At 40.8% G+C, this 14,157-nt stretch overlaps 1 protein-coding gene across 1 annotated transcript in view; it reads right to left on the minus strand.

The window, feature by feature from the left end:
* Positions 1-1,693: 1,693 nt before the first annotated feature.
* The window catches only part of CNOT10 (CCR4-NOT transcription complex, subunit 10), a 47,151-nt gene continuing 34,687 nt past the window's right edge, over positions 1,694-14,157 (minus strand). The window contains exons 13-19 of the mRNA XM_009891974.1: positions 13,031-13,111; positions 7,841-7,954; positions 5,849-5,979; positions 5,023-5,058; positions 4,793-4,920; positions 3,449-3,524; positions 1,694-1,987 (exon numbers count right to left, since the gene is read on the minus strand). Of these exons, the coding sequence (XP_009890276.1) occupies positions 1,833-1,987; positions 3,449-3,524; positions 4,793-4,920; positions 5,023-5,058; positions 5,849-5,979; positions 7,841-7,954; positions 13,031-13,111 (721 nt within the window). The 3' untranslated portion in view covers positions 1,694-1,832. The remainder of the gene's footprint in view (positions 1,988-3,448; positions 3,525-4,792; positions 4,921-5,022; positions 5,059-5,848; positions 5,980-7,840; positions 7,955-13,030; positions 13,112-14,157) is intronic.

Consider the following 14,157-nt stretch of genomic DNA (forward strand, 5'->3'; position numbering starts at 1 on the left):
CAAACCCAGGCCTGGCCTGAGATATTCACTCTCAAAATAGCTGAAATGGCACAAAGGCTCGAGTTACAGAGAGCAGAAGTTGCAGGCTCTGCATCCCAGGTGGGCACTTGGAAAAGTGACCTTTCTGGTGGTGGCTGGAGGCAAAGTACAATGGCAGCAGCACAGGGAGATAAGGTGTTATCACAGCTCTGCCCTGGAGAGCAACTCTCAAAATAGCTGAAATGGCACAAAACAGCCCAGGAGGGTAAGTGAAGAGCGATGGTACGCTCCATGCTGGGCTCTGATTAGCTATACCTGGGTTAAGTCCCAAGGCAAGATGGCTCAGCTCATCTCCTATGGTCACAATAAGTCACCAGAGGGTCCTTGCTTATGCTGCTATCTCACAGCCTCTTGGCAGAGAAGTTTTTGGAAGAAAGAGGTATTCCTCTAAAATGGAAACTACATTTCAAAAAAAAAAAAAAGGCAAAACAAAAAGCAGCTTAGGCACTTTTGCACTGTACCTGCCCTTAAAGAAAATCAGGGAGGAAAAAACCCCACAACACACAAACAAAAAAACAACCACCCCCAACATGAACAACTCCCATCCAGCTAAAGCACGTGTTATCTAGCACTGGTCCCTTCAGAGCACCCACTCCTTGCTGCAACCACTGCCCTAACCCCCCCACCCCCCTTGCTGCACTGACTCAGGTTTAGCAGCTGTAGCAGGTTTTGGCCATCCCCATGTTGGCAAACTGCCCTTTGGGTCTTGCCACCCCCCATACCATACCCCTGAGGCAGAAGCGGGCAGAGCCCCTCTGTCTGCGGTGGCCCCTCACCCCCCAGTGCAACATCTTACAAGACAAGAGATGCACGCTGGCCACAGGACTCCGCACCATCACCCTCTCTCCTGCACACTAACGTTCTGCCATCTTGACCACACAAAGTGGAAAGGGGCACAGGCTGGGTTTTTTTGCAAGGGTAGCTTGCACTAATTATATACAACCTAATGACAATAAAGTCAGTAATGCTTAGCTGCCGTACACTGCCAAAAGGGCCTTCGCATGTCCTTATACCACAACCTCTTAGGCCCTGTGACCTGCTAACCCTTTTGAGGTTTAAGGAGGATAGAAAGACACTTTAGAAGACAATTGCTACCACTGGGCACCAGGGCCTTGCACTGTTAATGCTGGAGCTGTGCTACTTGCACTTAAGCTTTAACCACAGGAAACTCAGAGGGGCAGCAGAAGGGGCACAAACCTCTTCCACCATTAGCTATGGCCTGCAAAAAAAAAGCTCCTTTCCTTGCCCCGAGGCCATTTACCTGCATATGTCCCCCCCCACATCCCCCCCCATCCCCACGTCCGGGGGGGACAGCTTCAACTACAGCAAGGAACAAACTGCCAGCTGCTGCAGGGCAGGGGACTGTAATTACATCAACACAGCAAAGTTGGACTGAAGCCTCTTTGAGGAATACAAAACCATAGCTCCTGTGTCAAAACACAGCAGCCAACACAGCAGCTCAACTGGTATTTCAGCATGGAAATGGTATTCTCCTTCCAGTCACTTCCCTCCCATATATTCTCTTCAAAAAGAGCCAAATTACACACTTGGTTAATTGCTTCTTTTTGGTAAGTAAACTGCCACTCACATTAAAAAGAGATACCAACCTCTTTTCCTTCATGAAGGAAACATGACAAACATCTCCAAGCATGCCTTTTTGTTTACAGGTTTTATTAAAAATTTACATAAATGAACACACTCCAGCAATTGGGGTATGCAGGTGTCCTAGGTTAAAAAAATATACAAAATCCCAAGCCCTCCTGGGCCGGGCAGCAGCAGGTTGAAGCACCAGCTCACTTCCTTTGAACAGTGGTGAACGCTGGCATCTGAATGGGCTGGATTGAGTGGACTGGCTGAAAAACGGGCTTCTTCCGCATGTCGGAGAGTGTTTTCACAGAAGGGAGAAGCTGGTTTCTCTTGATGATCTGCAGTGCCAGCTGCGTGTTACCTACAAGACAGCTTTCGATCAAAAAAACAACCCCAAAACCAAAAGTACCTTTGTGTGACTTACAAATCACTGTTCTCAGAACAGAGCGGACAAGCCAGCCCTGCGCCCAGGCCACGCACACTAGCCGTGCTCCTGTTCAGTGAAATGCTGACACAGACATGAAAAGCATTAGACAAAAGAAAATTTGAAAACACAGGACTGCTTGATTCTACCTATTCTTAGCTGAAGACATCAAGCTTTTACCTCAGAGCTGGAAGATGCTAGAGCACCTTTTAAATTCCTGAGGGGCACCTCTTCTCTCTCCCAGCCACAGAGTGAGACGTAGATAAAATACCCTCAGTGTGACATTACCGACAGTAATGTCAAGGGTCTATATAAAACATGCTTTTAAAGAAGAAATTTCATTTTCAACTGTACGCATGGCCCATCAAATAAACACCAATATAAATGGAAAATTTATTCTTTGCTAAAAAAACCTGATAAAATTGTAGGAGAAAAAACGCTAAGTTCTGAATAGAACATCTCTCCCTCTTATCAAATACTTTTCTTTCACTAAAGTGTTAGCTTCAGAAGAGATGCACCATTTTATTGCCATTTATAGAACAACAAAAAAAGTCTTTCGCTCCTTTTGGCTATATACTTCAAAGGGGGTCACAGATGTAAATCTCACTTTCTACTCCCTTCTGCTCTGTACTACTTTTCATTACAGAAAGAAAGGTTTCCAAAATTTCCAAACTTCGAAACGTCTTTCTAAGAAAAGCTTTGTAGAAGTCTCAATTCTGAATACAAATGCTCTCACCCTCTGCCTGCCTGCAATGCAGACAACTGAAGGGGAAGAAGCACACCGAGCATTTCACAACACGAAGATATGAAGCCTCAAGGGGCACAGGTCCGCAACCATGACAGCTTCAGTGGTGCAGCTGTACCAGTCTGCTTACACTGCAGAATTAAAGTGCAATTTTTCCTGTTTCCCATTATGTAGAGCTTTCCCCCAGCCATGCAAACGCAGTGAACCTTCAAAATGAAGGATTTTGGAAGAGAGAGTTACCAATGTTACAGGCTTTGTTACAGCACTTGCTACATAGCCCTTGACATGGCTTCTTTGGGAAACTTGGATTGCAGGTGTCTTAATGAAAAGCCTTTCAAGCCCTTTTCTTAGTATAAACATCATCAAGGGTCTTACTGAGCCTATCCAGGACGGCTGGTTTCTGCACAAAATATAGACAAACTCAGCTCAAAAGATGAATGTTTAGGAAGTCTGGAGTGTCTAAGAACAGGACAGCGATAAACTATGGAAATGAAGGTGCAGCTACGTGGATCCACAGCAGTGTAGTACAGAGACAGAGCCTAAAGGGTGTCATTCAAAATACTGGCACAACGCTATAAAGACTAGGAATAATGACTACCGCCCTCTCCCCCTTGCATCCCAAATCTAGGTCGACGGAACATTTCAAAACTTACCGTTCTGCAATTCAAGATATACAGCCAGCAGAATAGCCTCTGGAGGGATCTCTTTAGGGTGGATCAGCGAAGCAGCCTTATTGAAAAAGAAGAATGTGGGGAGAAAAAGCGCTTAAGAGAAACATCCAGCTCAAAGAAAGTGCCCCTTGACAAGACTGATACCATCACCTTGGCTAACAAAACCAAATAACTCCTAAATTAAGATAAGATTTTTTTCAAACTGATACACTCCATCAGGTTAATGCATGCAAGGAGAGCCTGAAAGATTATCTGCATTGCAAGATTGTTTCGCACTAATTAGCAGCACCATCTGCTGTACGCTTATGTTAATATGAGTCTGTAATTCTTGGGCCAATCTACTGTGGTTTCCTGGTGAGATGACAAGTGAAAAAGGTAACCTCCACTGCTCCAAAGTTCAGACTACAAAATTAACAAGGATCATTCATCAGCTTTCCATATACAAATATTTTTCAGCTATGCAGTCAATGAATTTATTGTAGATGCAGACATACGACACTTTACATCCACACGTGGCCTTACACTCCTTTGGGCTTTACACATGTGCTACAGAGCCCAAGTGTAGACACCTGCCCAATCCTAAGAGGCCTCAGGAGGAAAGGAAAAGCAAGACAACGGCCTTAAGCAGTTGAGAACTTCACAGAATTTGAACTTGTTCACCTATACAACTACTATGAAGTAATTTGGAAGACCGCTGTTTCAGTTTGCAGCTCAATAATGCATTTGAGTAGTCTTCCTGACAGACAGGAATTGCTGCAAAGAGACAAACACATAATTGAAAGATCAGTCCCAGCCATAAGAAAGACCAAATGACACAGGCGAAGTGAAGACAGAGTTTCAGAAGCAGTACTTGGGAATTCTTGGGACAAGAGGAAGGCAAGAAACATACCTCCAGCAGAACTGCAGTTTGTTCTCACAGCCTTGAAATTAATAGCTTAAATGGCATTATTAACTGATTAGAGAGAAGTAAACTCAAGAACTTTCTCCTCTGACATAAAACAATTACTACTGAACCATTAAAAAACCTCAAACCTTAGAAAAAGTCAAATGGCTTCCTAGTTACATTCCACTGTTTTGATATGATCTAAAAATCCCCATAAATGCTTCCCACAGCAGTATCGAACTACTTACATAAGAAATTTGGAATTCCTTTATTTTATGTTACTAAAAAAGATTGGTTCATAGAGTTAGAAGAGAGCTGCCATCTCAGCAAAATCAGCAAATAAACCTGAGCCATGAAATCACCAGGATTTGCTGTGATCTAAATGGCACTTTGAAGGAAGTACATTCATCCCGAAAAGCTGTCTTGAGGTTTGTTTTCCATACCTGATGAAGACACTTTCGAGCTTTGTCATATTCACTCCTCAAGCAGTAAGCACTTCCAAGGTTAAACAACATCATTGTTCTTGCAGATGTGACTGAACTGGGGTAACACTGTGGGGTCTGCTTGCCAGCTGCAATTAAGAAAAAAAATATTCTTTTTTTTCTTTACATTTTTCTTTTGAACAGGCCAAGTAAGTTCCTGTACTCTGCTGATTATGGTAGCTGGTACTTACAAGATTCCATCGCCTCATTCTCTCCTTTGTCAGACCCTGCAAAGAAAAAAATCCATAAAAACCATTATGTTCTGTAAGCTTTTTTAATACTTACTACAAAAATAATACGAAGATACAAATTTGCTCCTTTTTTCATGGTCTGACATTAAAGAGGGAAAACATACCAGCATCCTCAAGAATTTATGCCACTTAAGACTTCCTATCTTTAATCTTTTGCTTCTCTAAGAGCTTTTAGATTTGCAGGTGAGTACAGTGAAGTTTAAACTGCAGACATGTCACTGAAATCAGAGCTGCTGGACACTCAACTATACAGATGGGCTCTTAAGTATTTTTCTGTTCTAGAATATACACCCAGCTGGAGGCACAGCAAGAAGATTAAGATACAGGTTAACTAAGTTCCCCCTACTCCTATCTCTCACTAAACACAGTAAGTAGACTTCACTGATACTCCAAAGCCTGGGTTTAGAGACTGAAAAGCTGGAAGAGAAGGTATGAAGCCCAAACTTAACCATAATTGCATATTTAACAAAAGCCACTTTCAAGTGTTACGTTCAAACAAGCCAGAATGCTACAATATATAGTTCTATTTATGTTACCGAATTAGCCATTTCAAAGGAATGACAAACACGCAAAGGACAAACCAAACACAAGGTAGGAACTAAAGCCAGGAAAACAAAAACACAACAAAAGAACCACAAACATCCCCCCCCCAACCTATGGTCTTAAAACAAGATGTCTTAATCGTCATTATATTTGTATACAGAAATTTACAGCAGGAAGGCAGCTGAAAGCAAAATCAGTTCTAATGAAGTGTGGATTCATTAACCTTGATCCTGCTCATTTGAAGAGATCCCAAGGGAAACATCAGTGACGTTCTCAGGGTTCAAGTGAGTGATGGCATCAGATATTCTGTCTAGAGAAATGAGAGCTTCTGCTGCATACAAATGCCCAAGAAACCTACAACAGCAAAGGGTTAGGTACAAATGTCAGCGTAACAACCCCCACGATTTGTTATACAAGACAAACTGAATGCAGTTTTTAACGCAAGCACATGAAAACTATTACTTGAAGGACCTGCATGCAAGTTATCTTGCTTGTAAAGTAGTGTCATAATACCCAGTTCTGCCATTTACTGCTTTTAGGCACTAATGTGGTGAAAAATTCTGCATCTGAGTAATGACAGGAATTGCCATTCCAGAAAGACAGTACCTCGGTACAGCTTTATCTCAGAGAATTCAAAAAGGAATTCTCACAAAAACACCCCAGGATATAGATACATCTATAATTTAAGGTGTTAAGTGACTTTACATTCAATAAAAATCAAACTAATCCTGTAAGATAGTTGCATTTCTAAGGACAGCAACTACACAGGCCTGTCCATGGGGCACAAACATCTTTCCAGTTGCAGGTTATGCAAAAGAATTAAGCAAGTCTGATGTCTGACACTCGTAGTTCAGCTCAGCTAATCAGCAGCTTTCCTTTTCAGCTTTGTTACAGAAGGAAACCTGTCAATCAAGAGTGTAGTTTAGTTTGCAAATATTTAATGTGAAACAAAAATTGAGCAACAAAGTTCACGCTCGTGCTATGCAGCTGAATACAGTACACTTCAAACCGACCGTATAGTTGGTTGTAATGAATTACAAAACATGAAGTAAAATGTCAATCGATCATCCCAAATAACTTCTGCAATTTAGATCTAATACAGCAAACATAACTTTCTACATGCAATTTATTTCACTTCAGAAAAGAGGAACAGCTCAATATTCCCAGTCTGCACAAAAGCCTAGTTTCCTGGGACCAAGATACAGGGTGCTCTGTCTTTGCAAAAAACTGTCATCTGCATTATGTAATGGTAACACTGCCTTCACAAAATTATGTGTTACCTTGCAAACTCCTCTAAAATCTTGCTTATACAATGACAGTGCAAAAGAGATGAGCTTCTGCAGTAGTTTGAAGCATGGGAGCCAAAGAATTTAATTGGCACGGACCATTTTAGAGTATGCTGCCAGCATATAAAAATAAGCACAAGTTAGCTTGCTTTCCTCAACTACATTACCAGTATTGAAAAATACCATTACTACCCTAAAAAAATCTGCTCTATTTTATCCTGTGTATGGCACAGGAATCAAATGCACAAACAAGGTCAGAAGGATGGCATAGGAATCAAATGCACAAACAAGGTCAGAAGCTGCCTTTTCTGAATTTGCAGAGATGCTTGAGAACTGGTGGGTAGAAACAGAGCAAGCTTTGAATACCTTTCCAAGAAATACAGTGCCAAATAAGAACTGAAGAAGAGAAATGGAAGAATGGAACCTATATAAGTAACAGCAGCAGGTAAAGTGACAGCCCTGCACGCTCAAGACCTGGTACCCTACTGACTGAGCAAACCTTCCCCTCGGAGGCTGTAGTTTCACAAGTGAGCTTTCAGCAGCGTGCTGGCTTGGGGCTGATGTTGTCTACCCCCAGCTGCTCATTCCTGCCCCTTGTGCTGTGCCAACACAAGCACGCACAGCCTCACAGTGAATCAGGACCCGCTGGACCTGCCACCGCACAGGAACCATGGCTGGAGATTAGCAAATAGCAACAAAAGCAGCAATAGATTCCGCATTAGATGGAATTCATACACAAACAAGGGGACTCACGTTCCTGCGTGTCAATGAACATTTAGTCTGGGCTTCAACAAGAACAGGAGCGGGCCAAGCAATTCTTTGCATCAGATACAGAATTGGCAAGCAGCTACAGACATTGGAAGCTTCAACTCAGAACTCTCCAGCAAAAAGCAGGGCTGAGAAAGAAGAAATGACCACATCAGACTTACTTAAGAGACCCTGACAGCTTTGGTTGCTGAAGAAGTTTATCTGCGTGATTCAACGCCATAAGGTTATCACCCAAAGCCAGAGCCACGTAAGCACTACACGCAAGTATTGAGCACCTGGAGGGAAAAAGAAAAAAAAAGAAAAAAAAAAAAAGAAAAAAGGGAGGGGGGGGAAAAGCCAATATGTTAAATGGAGAATTCTGTGATTCCAAATGCAGCTGTAAGATGTATTTCTTGTTAAGTGCTGAAGAAATAAATCATAAACTTTCAATAATGTCTTTGCATCAAGCCATGAAGTAAAGGAATTAGTGTTTTGTTATCTATGGCCTCAACTGCATTCTCTGAATTAGGAGATATTTACATTGCATTCTACCAGTATAAACTAAGGATCACCACTTTATGCTCAGTAAGATTTTGAAATTTTGACTATTAATAACAGATTAAAAAAAAGATGGACCTCATCACACCTGTCATTTTTCTTATGGACTTTTCTTTCCCACTCTTTTTTTTTTTTTCCGTTTTGCATTGCACGCTGATTTGTACTTCCCTGCCCTTCCCTTCTGCTACAGCAAAGGGTACCAGATTTGTAGATTTCTATAGCATACAATCTACAGACACATAGTAGCAATCAAATAAGTTGTAACACGTTTCACTCTTATATTGTACAATGTTTGCACACAGGGAGATAATAAACACTGGAGAATTTGGCACTTCCAGTTTTGTGTTCAACTGAAAGCTGTAATCTGCTGCCAAGACTCTGATTGATATGTGGCATTTTGTTGCCGTCACAGACTTTCTTATCTTTCCAAAACCACGGTTTGACAGTTCCTGTAGTGAAATCCAAAGTACTCGCATTTTCCATCTTCAAACAATAACCCCACATCAGGATGCCATCATTAGGCCAAGCTTCACACTTTGTAATAACTTCCCCCCGTCCCCAAACACAGCACTTGGGGATATTTTCCACTTCGCAAGACATCATTCAGTGCAGGCTGCCTTGTCCTCAGGACACAAGCCTCTGCCCTCCGCAGGCCGTGATGCCGTGCTGTGAGCACGGACTCTGTCCTTCTCCAGAGAGGAAGAGCAGACCCTCTTAGCGGGGGTCTCACGTTGGGAGCGATGGGAGAAGAGCCTTCGACTCTCCCGCCGGTAGGTGGGCTATTACCGCGCAACCTTCTGGCAACTGTCAAGCCCACTTTCGGTCCAGCAGTAAGTCATGTAATTCGTGGCAGGACCTGGGGTGCCTTTATTCCCCTTTCCCAGGAGGCATGCTCCTTAATTATACACAAGCAGGATAAGAAACTTCTCCAGCGTTTCTCCCTACCCCCCACTTCCTCTCCACCATGCCCAGATGTCACATCAAATCTGAACACATACAAAAGCTTGAGAGAGGGAGAGGAAAGCTTCCCCAGCTCAAGTCCCAAACCTAAAATATTTCTGAAAGGTTGTGACTGGGGAGGGGGAGGGAATGGGGGGAAAAAAGTCTCTGTAATAACAGTCTGCTTCTAACTAGCCTCTTTTCATCTCTGCCTCAAGGAAGCACAGCTTTTAAACCAGCAGAGATGCTAAATGTCACAAACTAAATACCCTTAGACGCAAGCCAAGGCCTGTAGAATTGGTTGCTACTACCCTTTACATCAATATGTATCTTCTATTCCCCACAACTTTTTTTAAAGCCTATATTTATTTCTGAAAATGTAAATTCAAACACGAGACACACTCCAATCACAAAACAGGTAAGTCCAGCAAAACTGAAACCTACTCCTCTGCTCTAAGGACTTGTCACCGTTTAAGCCATGCAAGAGCTGAAAACATTCTTCAGCAACAGCCATCTAAAGAAGAGGAAAATATTCAGGTTTTCTTCCCTGCAGTACTGTTCTTGTGCACTTGGATCCATTGTTGAGCCAGCTAAGCCAAACGCTCAGGAGACCTGACAGCTAACCAGAGCAGAAGAATTGCACCACAAGGGAAAAGACAAACTAGTTTTTCACCTCGGTCAGGATTCTGACAAAACTCCACAGGTTGCCTTTGAGCACGGCAGACTTCCAGCATCACTGAGCCTCCGCATGCCCTAAATAAAACTGCCTTTGCACTAGGAAAAAGAAAAATGTTTTTTTAAACTGCCAGATTATGTCAAAGAGCCTCTTGTGTAGGTTTAGGCAACAAGATTTGTCAGCCCACACCGACTGCAAGTCTACAGAACCTAAACTCCACATCTGACTTGGCTTATTTCTCAGGCAAAGGGTGAGCCAGAGCAAATCCAATTCTTCAAAGCTTACTGTGAAGGCACCAAAAATGCCACTTATAAACCCTTTAGAGAACATCACTAATCTGAAATAATTTCAAACAGCTAACTAAGCACAACAGTGAATATAAACTACCTACTTTTTATGTTTCAACGCAGGCAAAACAATCCAAAACATTAAGGAATACAGAATGCAGATGGTGCTTACTCAATGGGGAAATTCAGCACCAACAAAAGGGAAATGGGGAGAACTACACAGTGGCTGAGAGTGAGGAAGAAGACAGCGAAACAGCTATGGGTGATAATCATTGTAGGCTTCCAGCATTGTGACAGGGCCAAAGAGACCACTGCAAACTTTAGGTGGACAAATGAGGCAAAACTAGGTAGGTGTGGAGAAGAGACAAGGTATATTGGTGAGCAATGGCAGTCTTTACAGTATTACCTGTGAAATGATCAGCAATGTCAGTGACGCTCCTGTGATATCATACATAATACAAGGGTATGCACACTTCAAAAATACATAAGTAAATTAAAGCATAATGATGGACTGGAGATGGCCAACAGAATAGTCAAAAGAAATGCAAAAATAAAAGGGCAAAATTGGATCACATCTTACAGCATGGGCTTACAGTCCAAATCTATTCAGGACAAAGCAGGCAATCAAACTATTCCTTTATTTCTAGCTGCTTTAAAGGGGAAAATCGACAGTCTCACACAAAGTTGTTCAATCTAGGGAGAAAAAGGCTACAAGTCTGTTGCTATCCATCTCAACTTTTACAATAAAATCCACAAAATTTTCTAAATGTAGCACTGTGGTCTACCAGAACTCCTTTACTCTTGATGTATCCTAAAGTGTTGGGTTGTTGTGGTGCACTGAAACATACCACAGGCTGAGAGCAGAGCAGGGGAATTGTCTTCTTGGAGGATGAGCAGAGAGGAACAGAATTGTTTAGAAGAAAGTCTGAAAAAAAATCTGGAGCTTCCACTTCCTATGTATGAATTCTTAGCAACTTTTGATATCCTCAGACTTGTGCTTGTTGCTTTTAAAACCTTGCAACTGAGTTACTGCTTATTATGAGAATAGTCTGCTCAACTACTTTGTGCACAAGTACCAAACAATACATATGACATAAGCCTTTTCTAGATGGTATTTTTAAGAACTATTTAGGGGCAAACTCAGTCAGTAATTTTAAACTGTTATTAGGATGTGCAACTGTACAAAATATGCAAAAAAAGCATTTAAGTTGTCCATTTCAGTTTTAGAAGCAAGAGGTTTTTCAATCCCATGACTTAACAGGGAAAAACTGAATTGAGTAGACACCTATTCCTCAGAATAATCCTTGCCAATGTTCAGAATTTTTTTTTCTTAATTTTCCCTGACTAGACAAGAATTTTAATCTTCTCACTTAGCTTAGTTAGCAAGTCTACAGGAATATAGTAACATTTGAGTGCAATGTATTTTGCTTTTCACAGCTATTTGCAGAAACTTAGAAATAGTTTTAGCAGAATCACTCTCTAGGGATGTCTAGTCCTCTGGATTTAACCACCAAAGCAAGTACTGCAAAAAAATCAATCAATACTTTTCCTTTCCTTATATGATGTTCTTTACCAGAAGCAGTGTAATTCTTGCTAAACTGGTAAGATTTCCTGACATGTTGTCAGGTTTCATCAGTAGAAAATAACAGCTGACTGTGAAAGAAAAGACTATGAATTTTAAAAAAAAAAATATCACAATGTGACACTGTAATTTTGACATGTGGCAACCACATTTTCAACAGTCAGGAGGAAAAAAAAAAAAAAAACAACCAAAAAACCCACAACCAACCCACATCACTGTTTTCAATCCAGTGCTTTTTATTTTGAGTAGCATACTCTTGTAACACTTCAGAATAAATAATCAAGGTCTCAGTAATGTCTCCTCACAGATTCCTGCTAAATTGCTTTTAAACGAATACAAGTAGATTTGCTACACATAGTGGAGCAAAGTAAAGGTTAAGCTGGTCATTATAAAACACAGGTTACCTGGGGCTCGGCTGGAACAGAGTGTTTACCCAAGAGTTTAAGTGGGAAATTACTGTATGCTTTGTCCCTAATGGAAACCTAAAACGGATTTCTTTTTTCTAAACAGGTGCAAGCTTTATAGTAAGAGAGATTTTCAACAGGCTGGCAGCCACCTGAAATAATTAACATTGCCAGCAAATGATAATCTTATTGGGGAAAAGTAAAGAGGTTCCAGATAACATGATACTTATTTAGGCACATAGGAGTTACTCTGTTTGGAGAGCACTCAGACTGCTGAACAAGTAGTTTAAGGATCTTTGAGAACATAAATTTTGACTGTAGACTTTTTCACCTCTGTTCTTTCATGGTGAAGAAGTCAAATGCCTGGAACAGCGGCAATTTTTCTATTTTATGCAAATTATAGATTTACTTCTGCTGCAAGGAGCACTGCTCTCATTTGAAAGCAGCATAGCTGCTTTTACCATTTTCATTTTTTTTGCCCATCCAACCAACATATAATGTTGTGGGGGCTGAATTACAAACTAGCCTTATCAAGGCTATAAAGGGAAAAGGTACCATACAGTAATCTCCACCCCTTCCACCAATTACAATAGCCATTATCAGGTTTTTAGCTTTGTCATTTATGGGACTTGATTATTTTTTCTTTTGTTTTGTTTTGCCCAATATATAATGCCAAGCCAATAGCAGTGAGATCAAACTGATCTACCTTCTGAATTGAAATTCTGGATGGTTTCTATTTGTTCAAACTCAAAGCCCAGAAGAAAGGAAGCACACACATTTGAAAAATGGTATCCTTAAATAAACAGTTAAAATTCAATGTTACAATTGGCAAAAAAAAAAAAAAGGGGCCAGCAATGACCCCAGAACCACAGCACAGTTTAAGAGGGGGCTCATTTAGTGGTGAATATTTTATATTATTTACTTGCCTTAAATTTTCTAATTCCTGTTTCTTCAAAGGCGAAGAAGGTGGAGCCGCAATGAATTTATCCCCTTCATGACTCTTATTGCTAGAATAAAAACAGTGTATTAATTATAGGGAGTGACTATAAATAATGAACTAAAAAATTCCAGTGTAATAAGCATCGATATTTATTCACTCTATTTAAAAGGAGAGCAAAAATTCTATAGCCAAAAACCAAGGAAATTAAGCTATGCAAAAACTGAGGCACATGCCCTTATCCTAACTGTTCTGTTTGAGAAGAAAGAAGAGGGACATTTCCTGGAAAGGATCTGACCGACAGACCAAACAACCCACGCCATTCTCCACAGCCTTGAGCTATTTTTGAAGTTTGGCGCAGGACAAGAACTTTAAACTGGAAAGATGCAGAACTCGCTGCATTTGTAGCCTCTCCATTTAGCCTGTAAGAAAAGCAGTAAACTATCCCTAGATACCTTAAAAACTAATTACATAAATATACTCAAAAGATAATCCACAAAGTGCTACAACTTCCTTTAGACTTCTAGGTGCCTTTACTTTTATTTCAAAACGTCTTTTTTTTTTTGGGAGCAAGTATTCACTCTATTTAAAAAGTCTGCAACTTTGCTCTCCAATAAGCTGAAAGACACCCTCCTGGAATGAGGAATTGAAGAGAGGGTTAACAGCTGTACCTTGGCAGAGAGAGACTGACAGTTAGAAACAACAGATATATAAAAAAATAAAAATAAAAAAAATCAGGATTGAAACTGAGTCTGTCCACCTAACAAGAACTTTTTCACTGATGTAGTTTCATAACTATTTATTACAAACAAGTAAGATAGCTCTAACTTAGACCTTCAAAACAGATAGCAACAGACTCCAAGGAAAACTGTACTCAACACTGCTGTAGTGTACATACCTCATGCCTTTGCCAAAAATTAGATTAAAAAAATACCCTTAACCACTGAAAGTATTCACTGTTTTCTTCAGAAAAACAGAAGAATCTGTCTCAGAGTCAGCCTGCTCAATTAGTGGGATTTGCTTCAAAACCATCTTGTTCAATTAGTGTGATTTTCTTCAAATTCAAATATCTTTTACTGTTCTCTTGCAGAGGGTCTCGCATCAGAAGGAACAAAC

Source organism: Charadrius vociferus, unplaced genomic scaffold (genome assembly GCF_000708025.1).
Source record: "Charadrius vociferus isolate BGI_N301 unplaced genomic scaffold, ASM70802v2 scaffold349, whole genome shotgun sequence".
In the NCBI taxonomy this organism is placed as follows: Eukaryota; Metazoa; Chordata; class Aves; order Charadriiformes; family Charadriidae; genus Charadrius; species Charadrius vociferus.